Source organism: Rana temporaria, chromosome 2 (genome assembly GCF_905171775.1).
Source record: "Rana temporaria chromosome 2, aRanTem1.1, whole genome shotgun sequence".
Taxonomy (NCBI): domain Eukaryota; kingdom Metazoa; phylum Chordata; class Amphibia; order Anura; family Ranidae; genus Rana; species Rana temporaria.
Genome location: NC_053490.1, coordinates 386,993,424 through 387,008,520, shown reverse-complemented (window position 1 = coordinate 387,008,520; position 15,097 = coordinate 386,993,424). Strand labels below are relative to the sequence as shown.

The following is a 15,097-nucleotide window of genomic DNA, read 5'->3' as shown; positions in this document are numbered from 1 at the left end:
ATTTCTAATTAACTATTGCAATTTCGACTATTTATGAGGCAGAACTTTTTTCATTTTGGATAAACATCATGTGATATACAGTAAAATTCTATATATAAAAAAAAGGCTATTGCTGATTGCACAAATATTTTTTTGCCATTGGTGTGTGTTTGACAGACATATAGCAGCATTCTGATTTTTTTTATACAACAGCCAGCAAAAGCCAAAGATTATTTATACTAATGTGTGGATACTACTATTTATTGGCATTGGGACAGATTCAGGTAGATCCGCGTAACTTTGCCCGGGCGCAAAGGAACCGATTTACGTTACGCCTCCGCAACTTAGACGGGCAAGTGCTGTATTCTCAAAGCACTTGCTCCGTAAGTTGCGGCGGCGTAGCGTAAATTGGCCGGCGTAAGCCCGCCTAATTCAAATGTGGGACAGGGGGGCGTGTTTCATGTTAATGTTCTGTGACCCGACGTGATTGACGTTTTTCACGAACGGCGCATGCGGCGTCCGTGGAAATCTCCCAGTGTGCATTGCCCCTAATACGCCGCAAGGACGTATTGGTTTTGACGTGAACGTAAATTACGTCCAGCCCCATTCACGGACGAGTTACGCAAACGATGTAAAAAATTCAAAATTTGACGCGGGAACGACGGCCATACTTAACATTGGTACGCCGCACTTACGCCACCATATAGCAGGGGTAACTTTACGCCGGGAAAAGCCTAACGTAAATGGCGTATCTGTACTGCGTCGGGCCGGGCGTACGTTTGTGAATTTGCGTATCTAGCTGATTTACATATTTCTAAGTGTAAATCAGCATACACGCCCCTAGCCGCCAGCGTAAATATGCAGTTACGATCCGACGCCGTAAGAGACTTACGCCAGTCGGATCTAATGGAAATCTATGCGTAACTGATTCTATGAATCAGGCGCATAGATACGACCGGCCGGACTCAGAGATACGACGGCGTAATTGGAGATACGCCGTCGTATCTCCTCTAAGAATCTGGCCCATTGTGTAATTTTCTTACATCTTCTGTACAAAAATGCTGCTATATGCTTATTGAAGTCACTTTTTGCAGTCCTATGCAGATAAAATATGTGTGTGCTAAATTGTGTCAGTGTACTGTAGGTAACATGTAAATACAAACAAGACAGTGCAAAGATTTCATGTGGAATTTCAGTGTATGCAAAAGCATATGCATAATAATGCATAAAAAATGTTAAAGGGGTTGTAAAGGTACAATTATATCAAATGATACATTCATGTTTATATTTTAAAGGGGTTGTAAAGGTACAATTTTTTTTCCTAAATAGCTTTCTTTACCTCAGTGCAGTCCTCCTTCACTTACCTCATCCTTCCATTTTGGTTTTAAATGTCCTTATTTCATCTGAGAAATCCTCACTTCCTGTTCTTCTGAAATAAGGACATGTAAAAGCAAAATCGAAGGATGAGGTAAGTGAAGGAGGACTGCACAAAGGTAAAGGAAGCTATTTAGGAAAAAAAATTGTACCTCGACAACCCCTTTAAAATATAAACATGAATGTATCATTTGATATAATTTGCATCCCCTGATAAAAACAATTTATGTGTCAGAAAGGACACATGTACACATATGCCCTTGACTTGAACCTATACTTTGCCAATGCAGGTTCACTTTATCCTCCCAAGAAGCATATTGTTTCTTTACTTTCATTACTCCGCCACTTTGTTAAGATATTGACAGCAAAAAAATAAGCATTTGCTTACACAGGGCTATGTAGTCCCTATGTGACAGCACTAATTGGGCCAGCATTATCACATAGAGTGATTTACCAGGTACTTCCTTTGGCTTCCAAAGCTGAACAAGGCAGTGGGAAAGCTATAGAAAAATAATTATATTCTGGGTTGTCATCTGGTGGATGGGAAAAGCAAACCTGTTCTGCCCTAACTGGGTAAAGCACAGGTTTGCTGTAAGGTACAACCAAAGTTATATGTGAGTTCCAGCCAAATGTCACCCACTGAAAAAATTTGTTTTTTGAAAGTCATTACTTAAAACGGTCCCTTCTTCAGTGTCTTTTTATGTTACTGTAGCGTACCCTCTTAAGAGCCGCTGATGAACTGGGATCCCCCACCCTGCACAGCCAGGCACACTGAATTTTCACAGGCACTCCAGAGACAGAGAGGGTTAATAACTTGGATGGGGATGGGAAGTTATTGGATGCCCACTTAACTTTGGCAACAACTTCAGGGACATCTTCCTATACACAGTCTATATACAGTCTCTGACACTCCTCCTGCACTTCACTTGCTTGCAGACTCCAGCTGGATCACTGTTAATGGATCTGACAGGCATAGTCAGATTTAGCAATAGCCCTTTTCAGGGAGGAACTCAAAGCCTCATGTTGTATAGGAGAATCAGCTTGTACATTCCCTTCCTATGGCTACTGGTCCCAGCATCATCTCTTCAGGCACTGTCAACTCATCTTGCTGCAGCTGCCCCTTTCACTAGCCCCCAAGGCTAACTTTCCTCTACAGTTTTCCAGACTGACTCACACTAGCCCACCCGTGTGACTCTGCAGGTGATCTCCCAGGGAAGAGATGAAGAGTTGGCACACCGATGTCTTTAGGGAGAACTGGCTACATGTGGCAGTCTCTCCCCATGTAAATCCCCAGTAGTGCTGCTCTACTCACACTGTCCTTCTCTTGCTCCCGTGCCTCCAGGAAGGGCTTCTTCCATGTGATATGGCAGGATCCTTCCAGCACCCAAACCCCAGCCTCTGCTCGCATAGCTCATGCCTATTTATGAGGTAAGCCTTGCCCCCTGCCAGCCCTATACTGGAGATTGGATGAGACCCTCATAAATATTCCAGGCAGCTCCTCCTAATCTCGACCCACTAGCTCTAGAAGTTTCTACAATATTCTAGACCAGGGGGTGGCACCAAAGCAGCTGTCTGGATGAGTCACCCAGCCCTGATTCACTGAACCCTGACCCAGATTCACAGTTCAGGCCTAGCCGCTAGCCCTGACTAAATTTACCTACACTAACAAACCCATACTAACAAACCTACATTAACACCTAGCACACACTAGAGGGTGCTACCTTCCTGTGTCTGCACAATGTTCATAACAGAAGTGGATCGGCATTAATTTCTATTGTGGCAACTCATGTTGGCACAATGGTGCAAAGATGTTGACATTGTTAGGCAATGGGCAGACTTTAGCAGCACGTTTCAGAAGAAGGAATGTTTTATGTAATTTCAATTACAAATTTTATGTATAGTGAAAACACCCATGCTTGATGAACGTGAAAATAAACAGAAAAAACTGAGCAAATTAGAGCTGCCGCCAATAGGACTACTATGTGTCTGTTACTATGAATAAAGTTATTTTAAGGGGAGGACGGTGCTACCATTTTTGGAGTTTGTTTAGTTTTTTTGTATGTGTAATAACAGAGGGTAAATCAGTTACTAACAAGTTCCTCTACTTCTACAGCTGGTACAATCACCTGCATGCTTCAATTTCCTCGCCCCGACTGGTACTGGGATACTGTTACCAAAATCTGTGTTTTCATCTTCGCTTTTGTGATTCCAGTCATGGTAATTACAGTATGCTACGGGTTAATGATCCTTCGCCTTCGTAGTGTACGCCTCCTGTCTGGATCAAGAGAGAAAGACCGCGCCATGCGCCGCATAACACGTATGGTTCTAGTGGTGGTGGCTGCCTTCATCATCTGTTGGACACCCATCCATATCTTTGTTATTGTGTGGACCATGGTGGAAATTGACAAGAGGAATCCCTACGTTGTGGCGAGCTGGCATTTCTGTATTGCCCTGGGATACACCAATAGCAGCCTAAATCCAGTGCTTTATGCCTTCTTAGATGAAAATTTCAAGAGATGTTTCCGAGAGTTCTGCCTATCCTTTCGTTCGCATGGTGAACAAAGTAGTTTCAGCAGAGCCCGCAACACTACCCGGGACCAAGTATCCACTTGTGCCCAGTCACATGCTCCAGACAAGCCGGTATGACTAGACATGGATGGCCGAAGGAGAGGATCCAGAGGCCGACGAGGAGACGATCTGAACTCAGAAGTCACTCAGGTTACCAGTACCACCGAATTTTAGCAGTAGGTACATTGGGTCTAGCTTTGTATGCTGTTCCAGAATACAAAGGCATTGTGATTGTGACACTTTCTTATGATTACTACTGTGTTCTGAATTTCTTCAATCTCTTCCTACAGAGCAGACAATCAGACTCGTTTTATTGGTAAAGAGTTTATAAGTGATATTGCTACCTAAATATCTTCCATAAAATTACATTTTGACTATACTTTTAGCTGTGAACAAGTGTCCAATCACTGAAAGATTTGACAGTTGAAGCAAATCCAGTGCATGGACTACAACATTTTTCCTCCCGATCTCAGTTTTAACATCTCTGCTTTGCCTTGACCCAATGTACTCTACATCCTCAAAAGTAGAGTTTCTTCTTTACAAATCTTCAAGTCTTGTGCAGAATGAAGACATTTTTCAGGTGTCGTTTGATTGTCTTTAAAGTCTATGAGGTCTTGCTGCACACGACCTGTTATGGCCAGTACAGGACAAAGCACCTACTCAAGCAGAAGAAAGGTACCTGAACTTCATAAAAAAAAAAGCCAGCTTCTTATCAGAAATGTATGCTTAAGGATTTTATCTGGGCAAGGGCCAAACACCATTGAAAGGTCTGAATCGATCTGATTTTTTTTTTCAGAAAGGAAGCAATAAACAACTTGCACAAAGAACTTGAATTCTCTTACAAGAAATATAATTGAATCCAGAAGAGTCTTCTTAGTCATTTGACTTTATACATAACTGACTTACTACCAACTCAAGTATATAAATAAAACAGCTGTAAATTTGGTAGATTTCACAAAAGGAGCATAGAATCCCATTATCATTATATATATTTTTATCTTTCTATAAGAAGTATTCGAAAGATGCACATCACAAAATGGCAATGAAAAAAGACTTTAATTGATGTTATTACTAAGGTCTGTTGCCTAGTAATTTGTATTGTGTCCCTTAAAGGGATATTTAGAGTGCAGACCGGGTTTGAGTTTATGTAAATAATGTGTAAATCATGTCAAGGTCTGTTAAAAGAAGTGAAGTTGATATTGCTGCCGTAATATTACCAAATAAGTATAGAGAAAAGAGAAGAGAAATAATTTAAATTGATAAAGATGTACATATTTCTACTTACTTGGCTATGTACAAAACGTGTATATACATTAATTATAAATATTTTATAATAATTATATATGAATATTATATTATACTGCCAAAACTGAAAAATCACAACTCAAAATATTTCTGCTCCCTCCTTCATCTTTAAAAAGTTGCCAGGAAGATATATTTTGAAACAGCAGTATTGTTAGGCTTTTTGTGCCCATTTTGTTCATGGGCTTACACAATGTAGAAACAGAAATGTATTCCAGTAATGGCATGGTAGATATTGTTCCCTGATAGACCCTTACTGCTCAATCGTGAAGGGTGAACCTTCACCAACCTTTTGTTTCCCACTCATATTTTGATTGTATGTAGAAGGAACCTGACACGTTTCTACAAACCTGTCAAATAGGTAAACTCAAATTCTTTAAGTGTTACTAAACCCACAACAGTAAAATCTGTCTGAATATGCATAAAGCACACTTTTTATACTCACTTTTGGGACCTAAGGGGTTAATCCTCTGCATTGTGTAAAAAGGCTGCTTGATCCTGTATACACAGATCCTCCCCTTCTTCCACTGACTCCGAAACATGTCTGGATAAGACAGAGTTACTGGAGTCAGGCTGCACATGCTCAGTTTGGTGTGTATTGCTAAAGAGATTTTGTTTTCTTGGGAGAATGCATGTGATCAGCACAGGGCCAATCAGCATTCTCCAGACAGACGGTCAGGGGTCCTGCATCCTGATAGGACAGCCAGTGCAGTATGAAAGCTTTTCTTACAAGCTTTAACCAGGCACTCATATAAGCCATAAGACTGCTATATGTTGCTGATGAGAAAAGATATTTAGCAGTTTATGTTTACTAAAATAATTGCATTTCCATGTTCTGCGTACTATGGGAGACCAAATATGGTGAATGCAGAGTCCTGGGTCTAGTAACACTTTAATTTAAGTGGTCGCACTTTGTCAAATCACATACCCATTCTGGGTTCAGCTTTACTACCTTGGAATTATTATGTAGGCGAGAAGTCAGAGAGCAGCTTTTTGAACTGTAGACTGCAGCATACTTATGAAAAACATCTGTTCATATAGGAGCACAACTTGCTTCCTTTTTTAATGGTCATGCTCCAGAATAATCATCCTGATTTCACTCTCAAGTGTGTCATTGACACTGAAGAAGCAGGTGCATGTTAGATGATCTGACATCTGGTAAGCACATGCTTGTTCAAGGTCAATGACCCACCAAGTAGTAAAGCAAGAATAGAAAAACAACTTTGTATCATGCACCTATAAAGAAAAAATCTGGCATCTGAATATATGTAAAAAAAAAAAATAGGCAAAGGGGAAATTAATAGTAGTTACCAGTATTGGTTGTAAACTCCCTACAGCTGATCTTTTCAGAATACTTATTTACTATGCCTTTTTTTTTTTAGGAATTCAAGACAAGGGGTATTTTTTTTTTTTTTTTTGGTACTACTTGGGTACAACCAACATCTTTTCTAAATGATCCCTATTAAATAGCAATTCTTTACTTTTTAAATTCAGGTCCACTAAAAATAAGTAATTGAAGATAGTTCCTAGTTTTTCTATACTGACAGGTTCTTTTTAAAAGTCGCTAAAACATTTACTATATCAGATGAAAAATCTTTATCTGTGCTCATTGTAACTGTGATAGATGCTAGCTGTTGAGACAGCAATGGCACTGCTACTGATAATGGGCCCCCTGCAGTTTTGCTTGGCTGGGAAAATTTGATTGCTGCAAAAGGGCAATACGTGTATTCTTTTCTTAAAGCGGTGGTTCAACCTTAGAGAGCACTTTTTAGCCTTAGATTCCTGCTCGTTTTGTCTAGGGGAATCGGCTATTTGTTTTAAAATATGAGCAGTACTTACCCGTTTACGAGATGCATCTTCTCCGTCGCTTCCGGGTATGGGCTGCGGGAATGGGCGTTCCTTCTTGATTGACAGTCTTCCGAGAGGCTTCCGACGGTCGCATCCATCGCGTCACGATTTTCCGAAAGAAGCCGAACGTCGGTGCGCAGGCGCAGTATAGAGCCGCACCGACGTTCGGCTTCTTTCGGCTACGAGTGACGCGATAGATGCGACCGTCGGAAGCCTCTCGGAAGACTGTCAATCAAGAAGGAACGCCCGCTCCCGAAGACCCATACCCGAAAGCGACGGAAGAAGATGCATCTCGAAAACGGTAAGTACTGCTCATATTTTAAAACAAATAGCCGATTCCCCTAGACCAAACGAGCAGGAATCTAAGGGGAATTTTTTTTTTTTTTTAATAAATGGGTGAACTCCCGCTTTAACTGTTTATTTTACTGAAATACTCCTATTCTGCCACACATATACTGTATCCACCTGCTTCACAAGTCTGGTTGAAGTCTGTGTGCCATTTTTATACCAGCACTGCCTGCTGCATGGCATTCTCAGGGTAAGGTGTGTTATTAGGTGCACTTTGATCCACAGTTGCTCTCCAACAAAACTGAGTATGTGTATTTATTTATTTATATAGGAATCCATACATGTTTGACTCTAACCTTATATTGCACTGCTTGCCTTCCTTTTCCTCCTACCCTCTAGCCATGCTAAGGTTGTAGATCTACATTGAAACATCTGTTTTTGCATGCAAGTTCCGTAGCTATATCTGTATTGATTCTACTCTACAGGCTACTATTACCACAAGACACCCATAGGCTAGTGCCTAAGGTGGTAGGATTAGAGGGAGCATCACCAAGTCACAACCTGTGATCATTTTTTCCTTTTTTGTATTCCTCTGCTAGCAACATCTTGATTTTTGTGGCTGAATCCAGCAGTAAAACTGTAGGGAGAAGGATGTGCTATGATGTCATGAGCTTTGTTCATTGCAGAGCTCTAGCTCCCATTGCATCAGAGCAGAGAGGCAATTTTTTCCACACAGAGAACAAGTGACCTTCATCTTAGGACCTGACAGAGGACAGGCTTTCTTTTACTCAGGCTGTGGTTGTTATCTAAAGAAGGTGAATTTTAAGACTTGTCATATCTTTTGCTTTGATGCACCTTTATTTACCTGATTTATACTGAAAGTTTAGTTCGTCTTTAAGGTTATGATGCCATGAGTGTAAATGCACCACACAACTTTATGTACATACTGTGAAATTTTCATCTGACCAAGCAATGCCAGCCTTCAAAGAATTCACTGTAAAAAGTAAAGAGCTAATGAACTCCTTTGTGATTCAGAAAGTAGCATATGGGTAAAATCTGAAAACCAAAACATTTTTATTCAGCTCAGAGAAACCCTGGTGTAAATGTATTGATCTTCATTATAAGCTGGTTTTCTAGCAAGATCGTTATACCATCAACAGAACAAATGATTCGAAAATAAAGGTGCTGTCTGCAGGAACCGCTTTCTTGTGTATGCTAGAAAATTGCCTCTGGTTGGCGTTAATATAAAACACATTGAAAAAATATTGAACTTTTTGTTTTAAGGAAATCTTACATGAAAATGCAACATCTGATTATCTGGGAGCCCCTACCCCACCCAAAAAACCTGAACACTGTAGTTTGATTTATTTTAAATGAAAGCTAGAGTAAAAAACTGCTGCTGCTTTCTAAGCAAGCTGAAATCTTGAAATCCCATGAAAATATGTGTCCTCCCCCAGGAGGCAGCAGTAAACATTGACATCATTGGCACCTTTAGCAAGCAGACACAAACGGGGTCGAAGGTAAGTATGATATTAGTGGAAAGTGCGAGTATTGCCTCTTTTAGATTTAGATAAAAATATCAGTAAAATGTGCCAGCATCCCTATTGATTATAATTGGTATGACCTGATCAATAACTCAAACAAAGGCTGCTTGCGGCCTAGTTGATTGACTGTAGATCAAGGGAGGAGGGGGAGTTGTTTGGGATTTTCGAGGCACTGATATGCAACAATGTAAAAAATAGTATAAATATTTATTTAACAAATTATAATGATACAAAAAATACAGGACATTTGGGACAAACCCCACAAATCAGATCGATCACAAGACCGTTGGTCTAATCGGTGGAGTCGTGGTCTCGACCGGTTTCGCAGTATAAAACTGCTTCTTCAGGAGAATGTCTACAAAGTATACAAATAAAATATAGTAAAGCAACAAGCAATTATATACAATAATTTGATAAGAAAGAAAAATACATAAGGTCGATATTGTGCTTTGTAGGAGAGTCACAGGACTACTCACCTTGGTTTACCTGAGTGATCATAAACACGCTCGGGCAAGAAAACCCCCTAGGGCGCACGTGGGGGATAATAAGGACGGGCTCTGGTGGAAGAGGTTAATAGGTTAATCCTGGTGGTTAATATATTTAAGGACGGTTGTGCAAGGATGAGCCGGGATGAAGTGAGGAACCGTGGAGGGGAGGGTAAGTTGGAAGGGGGAAGGGGGAAGAAAGGGGAGTTTATTGAGGGGGGAGGTAAAGGAGAGGAAAGGGAGAAGAGGGAAACAGAAAGAAAAGATTATTTAAAAAGGGAACGGGGAGAAAAAAGGGGGGGAAAAAGGGGAAGAAGAAGAGAAAGAAGCAGAGGTAAAACCAAACAAGGAGAAAAAAAGAAACAGGGATTAACAAAAATATTTAAAGAGAGGGGAAGGTGGAAGAAAGGAAGGGAACAGAAAGGGAAAAGGAAAGAAAAATAAGAGAGGGAGAAGAAAAAGTATGAAAGGGGGAGGCGGAGAAGAAAAAAGGTGAAGAAAAAGGGAAAAAAAAAGGAAAAAGGGGAGAAGGAAGGGAAAGAGGAGGAAGAAAAAAATATCTGACGTAAAGAAGGGAGGGGGTGAAAGTGATGAAGAATGGGGAATGAAGGTGAGTGACAAAAAGGAATAGTGAAGGGATGGGGAAGGGAAGAGTGGGTGATAGAAGTTCCAAGGTAGCCAAACGAAAATTAATTGGGACAACCAGAAGTGCTGCTGAGTGAATGAATGGGACACCAGGAGGTGACAATTCGTGCTGGAGTGGGATGGGTTAATTTTAGACTAGCTTACCGTCCAGGATAAAACAATCAATATAGATGATACTGGGGCGGGTGACACAAAGTTATAAGCAAGGAACCAGCAAGCTGACAGGAGAACCAGTGTGGTTAGACACAGGCAATAACCAATCTGGAGAGAGACATAATACCAAACATGTAGTTGGGAATAAATGTCAAGAGTAGTAGAGAGGCATAGGAGTATACGGTGCAAGTTCAGCATGGACAGTGTATACTTACAGGGTTCTACGAAGTGTCAGCGCGTGCCCAGGGAGAGCTCCGTGCGTCTCATTCAGCTAGCTCGTGGAGCAGCTTAAATGGGATAACCCAAGTCACGTCATAGGTCACGTGGACGCGACGTAGACGTGACTCACCAATCAGACGGCCGCGCATTCGTCGATGCACGGCCTTGCAGTCCTGAGACCCAATGACCATAGGCCGGGTTCAGGGCTGCTAGACATTCTCCTGAAGAAGCAGTTTTATACTGCGAAACCGGTCGAGACCACGACTCCACCGATTAGACCAACGGTCTTGTGATCGAACTGATTTGTGGGGTTTGTCCCAAATGTCCTGTATTTTTTGTATCATTATAATTTGTTAAATAAATATTTATACTATTTTTTACATTGTTGCATATCAGTGCCTCGAAAATCCCAAACAACTCCCCCTCCTCCCTTGATCTACAGTCAATCAACTAGGCCGCAAGCAGCCTTTGTTTGAGTTATTGATCAGGTCATACAAATTATAAGTATGATATTACTTTTTCCTAAAAATGTTCTGCTTTTTCAACTTTTGTTTAGTATTCTTATTTGGGGTGTAGGGGATCCCAGATAATATAATCTTGAATTTTAATGAGAGGTCCACTTTAAAATAAACCTGATGCAGACCTGAGCAGTTCAACCAAACAAGCCTTCAAAAAATGAAGATTCAAAGACCGGGCAGCTAAATATATTTGTAAATGTTGACTTTTCCTGTAAAAGTCCAAATTGGGCCCACCCCTTTTTCTGCCTCAGGAACCTCCTTATTTCTTGAATATGATACTGTAGGTCAGTCATTCTCAACCAGGGTTCTGTGTAACCCTAGGGTTCCTCCAGAGGTGGCTAGGGGTTCCTTGAGCTGTGGCTGATTTACCTCCTGTTTGATGGTGCCTGCATACTCCTGAGCCAATGCCACCCGTAGGAGCCAATGATCTTTATAGCCCTCCGTAAGAGGGCCATTCTTACCACCACTGTAAGAAAGGGCATTCTCACTGAAGTAAGGGGCATTGTTCCCACTTACCCCCAATTAATGGGTTTTATCAGGGGTTCCCCGAGACCTGAAAATTATTTTAATGGTTCCTCTGTTAAAAAAGGTTGAGAAAGGCTGCTATAGGTCAACCAGTAAGGACTGGTGAGTAGAGGAAGTGTTTCAACTGCCTTTATCTCTGGATCTACTCATCATTTAGACAAGTTTAAGGGATGTTTTCTCTTTCCCAGTATCCACTGAGCTGTCTTGTGAGCAGAACTCCTCAAGGGCATTAGGAAGCACAGTTAGTTAGCTCCATTAGTAGTAAGGCCCATCATCAGCCAACCCATTTTTTTGGTGAGCATGAGTGTAAGAAGCTTGTAGGGTCCTTTGAGGGATGGTTCTACCTCCTAGATTGTTGCAATAGGAGTACCTTGTCACTCACCTTGTCTGGATTGGGGCTATACAGGAAGACTTGGGTAGAACCACAGGGGTTGTGGCGTGGAAGAGAGACAGTGGGGTTGATTTACTAAAGGTAAATAGTCTGTGCACTGCAAGTACAGTTGCTCCCGATATGAGGGGAACATGCAAGAAAACAAAATAGCATTTTTGCTTGCACGATTTGATCATAGCAATCAGTAGAGCTTCCCCTCATTTCAGGCCTTCCCCTCAGATCTAAAGCAAATGCACTTGCAGTGTACTTCTAGTGCACAGTATATTTGCCTTTAGTAAATCAACCTCAAAGAAAGGAGGAACTCTACTTAGAGAGAGAGAGAGAAGAAAAAATGTGAGTGACTAAACTTAGCTACCCCTTAAAGAGGCTGGACTACCCTTGATTTAGGCAAAAGGAAGGTAAGGAGTTGAGGGGTTTGTTTTTTATCTTTTATTTTATTCCTCTAAGTTTGGAGTGAAGTGGTACAACAAGAGGCTGCATGGACACAATTTTCTTTTTATGTGAAGGAACTTTTTATCGTTTTGTGAAGAGTGTTCTTCCCTACTTAAAACCTTGTTCACAGTAAAATTTTCATTGTTGAGCAAGGGCAACCAGGTGTGATTCTTCCCTATTAAGGGGGTTGAAGAAGAGCTGAGAACAAAATGTTCTTCTGATATTGTATGGTCCCATGTCTCCTGGGACAAGGGCTGGAGATGATACTTGTAGGGTTGGCTTAAGGCACTTTCCAGTGTCAGGTAGGTACAGTTTGCGAGTGCTGGGTCACAAACCCACAGCAAGGTTGTGTGTGACTTCAGGAAAGAAGTTCCTGTGGTTGAGGTACTGAGCTAGGAAGGTGGCACCATTGTATCACTTCAAGAATTGAAGCTGAGGAAAGAATGTAATCTTTGAAACAGTGAAAGGTTGGACAGCCAAGGTTTACCAGAGGAGATACAGGCTCCTTGAGTCAGAAAGAAGCTGTTGAGTCCTGAGTACTCATTCTTTCTTACTCAATAGCACAGGAACAAAGTGAGAGAAGTCGACAGTTGTAGTGTTCAAGGGTTCAAGAGCAGTGATTGTCCCCTTAAAAAGCTTTTTCAGTTTTGTTGTCTGTGTCCATGTTGGGAGATGTCTTCTAACTTCATTTTACCTTGAAAGGAAATATGAATAAACCCCAAACAGGGACACAGGGAGTATTAAAACACCTTTTTAATAGAATGGTTAGGAGAGTTTTTTTTGTTGAGTTTTCAATCCAGCCACTTTTTTTGTTTTTTAGTTTTTTATAGCATGGGGAGGTAAAATTTATTTTAGGTTTTTATTTGAATCTGTCATGAATTTCCCTCACTTCTTGTCCCTGTGACACCAGGAAAAAGGGAAAGAGGGTTGTTTCCCTCACTGGGGCAGAGCAGCAATAAAAGCATTTATTATGTGTTATGCCTCCTACACACGGTCGGACTTTTGACCATACAAAAGTCCGCCGTGAGTCCGTCGGAAGTCTGACGGAAAGATAAAGAACAGGTTCTCTATCTAAGGTCTGTCTGAGTTCCGACCAAAAAAGTCAGATGGAGGCTACACACGTCCAGACTTTCCGAGAAAAAAAGCCTGTCTGAATTTTTTTTCTCTGAAAGTCTGACCGTGTGTACGAGGCATTAGACCAGACCTGGGCAAGCTACGGCCCGCGGGCCGTATACGGCCCGGCGGACCTTTTAATCCGGCCCCCCCGCCGCCGCCGAAATCGCCGCCGCCGCAGCTGCCACATTAATCACCGCGGCGGGGAACATTACAGACAGCGTTCGTTTGAACAGCTGTTTTCCCCGCCGCGCATAAACACTCCCCCTTGGACGGATCTGTCCAATCGCGAGCAAGGGGGAGTCACATAGACACTCCCCCTTGCTCGCGATTGGACAGATCCGTCCAAGGGGGCGTGTCTATGCGCAGAGGGGAAAACAGCTGTTCAAACGAACGGCACCTAGCAAGCAGAGTGATCAGGACATCAGGAGGAGGAGCCGAGGACGCCACGGCCGCCCCAGCATTCACAGCACGCCTCCGAGCCTAATTGCAAATTGCGTCTGCCCATCTCGAGTCCACAGCGTGAGGGAACTCAGGGAAGTGTGGGGTTGAGGGCTGAGGAGTGGACAAGGAGGTGAGAGAGCTGCAGTGCTGACTGTGCTGAGTGTGGCCGACCACCGACCTGACTGACAGTGTGTGTAAGCCAGCCTCTCAGACACTGAAAGAAATTTAAGTATAGCTGTGGCATGTGTGCTGGGGGCCTGGGCAGCTTTTACTTCCTCATGGTACTGTGCACTGTCTGTCTGCATTAGTTTGTCCAGTGGCCTGCGGCTGGTGCTCAAATTTTTTTTTGGGGGGGGGGGGGGGGCGCAGACGAAAAAACAAACAAAAAAATTGAAGCCTCACTGTGCCCATCATATGCAGGCAGCCACTGTGCCATCAATTGTCGCCACTGTGCCATGCCATCAAACGCAGCCACTGTGCCATCAATTGTCGCCACTGTGCCATGCCATCAAACGCAGCCACTGTGCCATCAATTGTCGCCACTGTGCCATGCCATCAAACGCAGCCACTGTGCCATCAATTGTCACCACTGTGACATGCCATCAAACGCAGCCACTGTGCAATCACACACAGCCACTGTGCCATGCCATCAAACGCAGCCACTGTGCCATCAATTGTCGCCACTGTGCCATGCCATCAAACGCAGCCACTGTGCCATCAATTGTCACCACTGTGACATGCCATCAAACGCAGCCACTGTGCCATCAATTGTCGCCACTGTGCCATCACACGCAGCCACTGTGCCATCACATGCAGCCACTGTTTAATCAATTGTTATTGATTAAACAGTGGCTGCCTGTCCCCAGCGTCTGTCCCCCTCCTGTGTCATGTCCCCAGCGTCTGTCCCCCTCCTGTGTCATGTCCCCAGCGTCTGTCCCCCTCCTGTGTCATGTCCCCAGCCTCTGTCCCCCTCCTGTGTCATGTCCCCAGCGTCTGTCCCCCTCCTGTGTCATGTCCCCAGCATCTGTCCACCTCCTGTGTCATGTCCCCAGCGTCTGTCCCCCTCCTGTGTCATGTCCCCAGCCTCTGTCCCCCTCCTGTGTCATGTCCCCAGCCTCTGTCCCCCTCCTGTGTCATGTCCCCAGCCTCTGTCCCCCTCCTGTGTCATGTCCCCAGCCTCTGTCCCCCTCCTGTGTCATGTCCCCAGCCTCTGTCCCCCTCCTGTGTCATGTCCCCAGCGTCTGTCCCCCTCCTGTGTCATGTCCCCAG

At 43.0% G+C, this 15,097-nt stretch overlaps 1 protein-coding gene across 1 annotated transcript in view; it reads left to right on the top strand.

The window, feature by feature from the left end:
* The window catches only part of OPRD1 (opioid receptor delta 1), a 51,486-nt gene extending 44,876 nt beyond the window's left edge, over nt 1-6,610 (top strand). Inside the window, exon 3 of the mRNA XM_040337944.1 lies at nt 3,467-6,610. Coding sequence (XP_040193878.1) covers nt 3,467-3,999 — 533 coding nt within the window. The 3' untranslated portion in view covers nt 4,000-6,610. The remainder of the gene's footprint in view (nt 1-3,466) is intronic.
* Nucleotides 6,611-15,097: the final 8,487 nt, after the last annotated feature.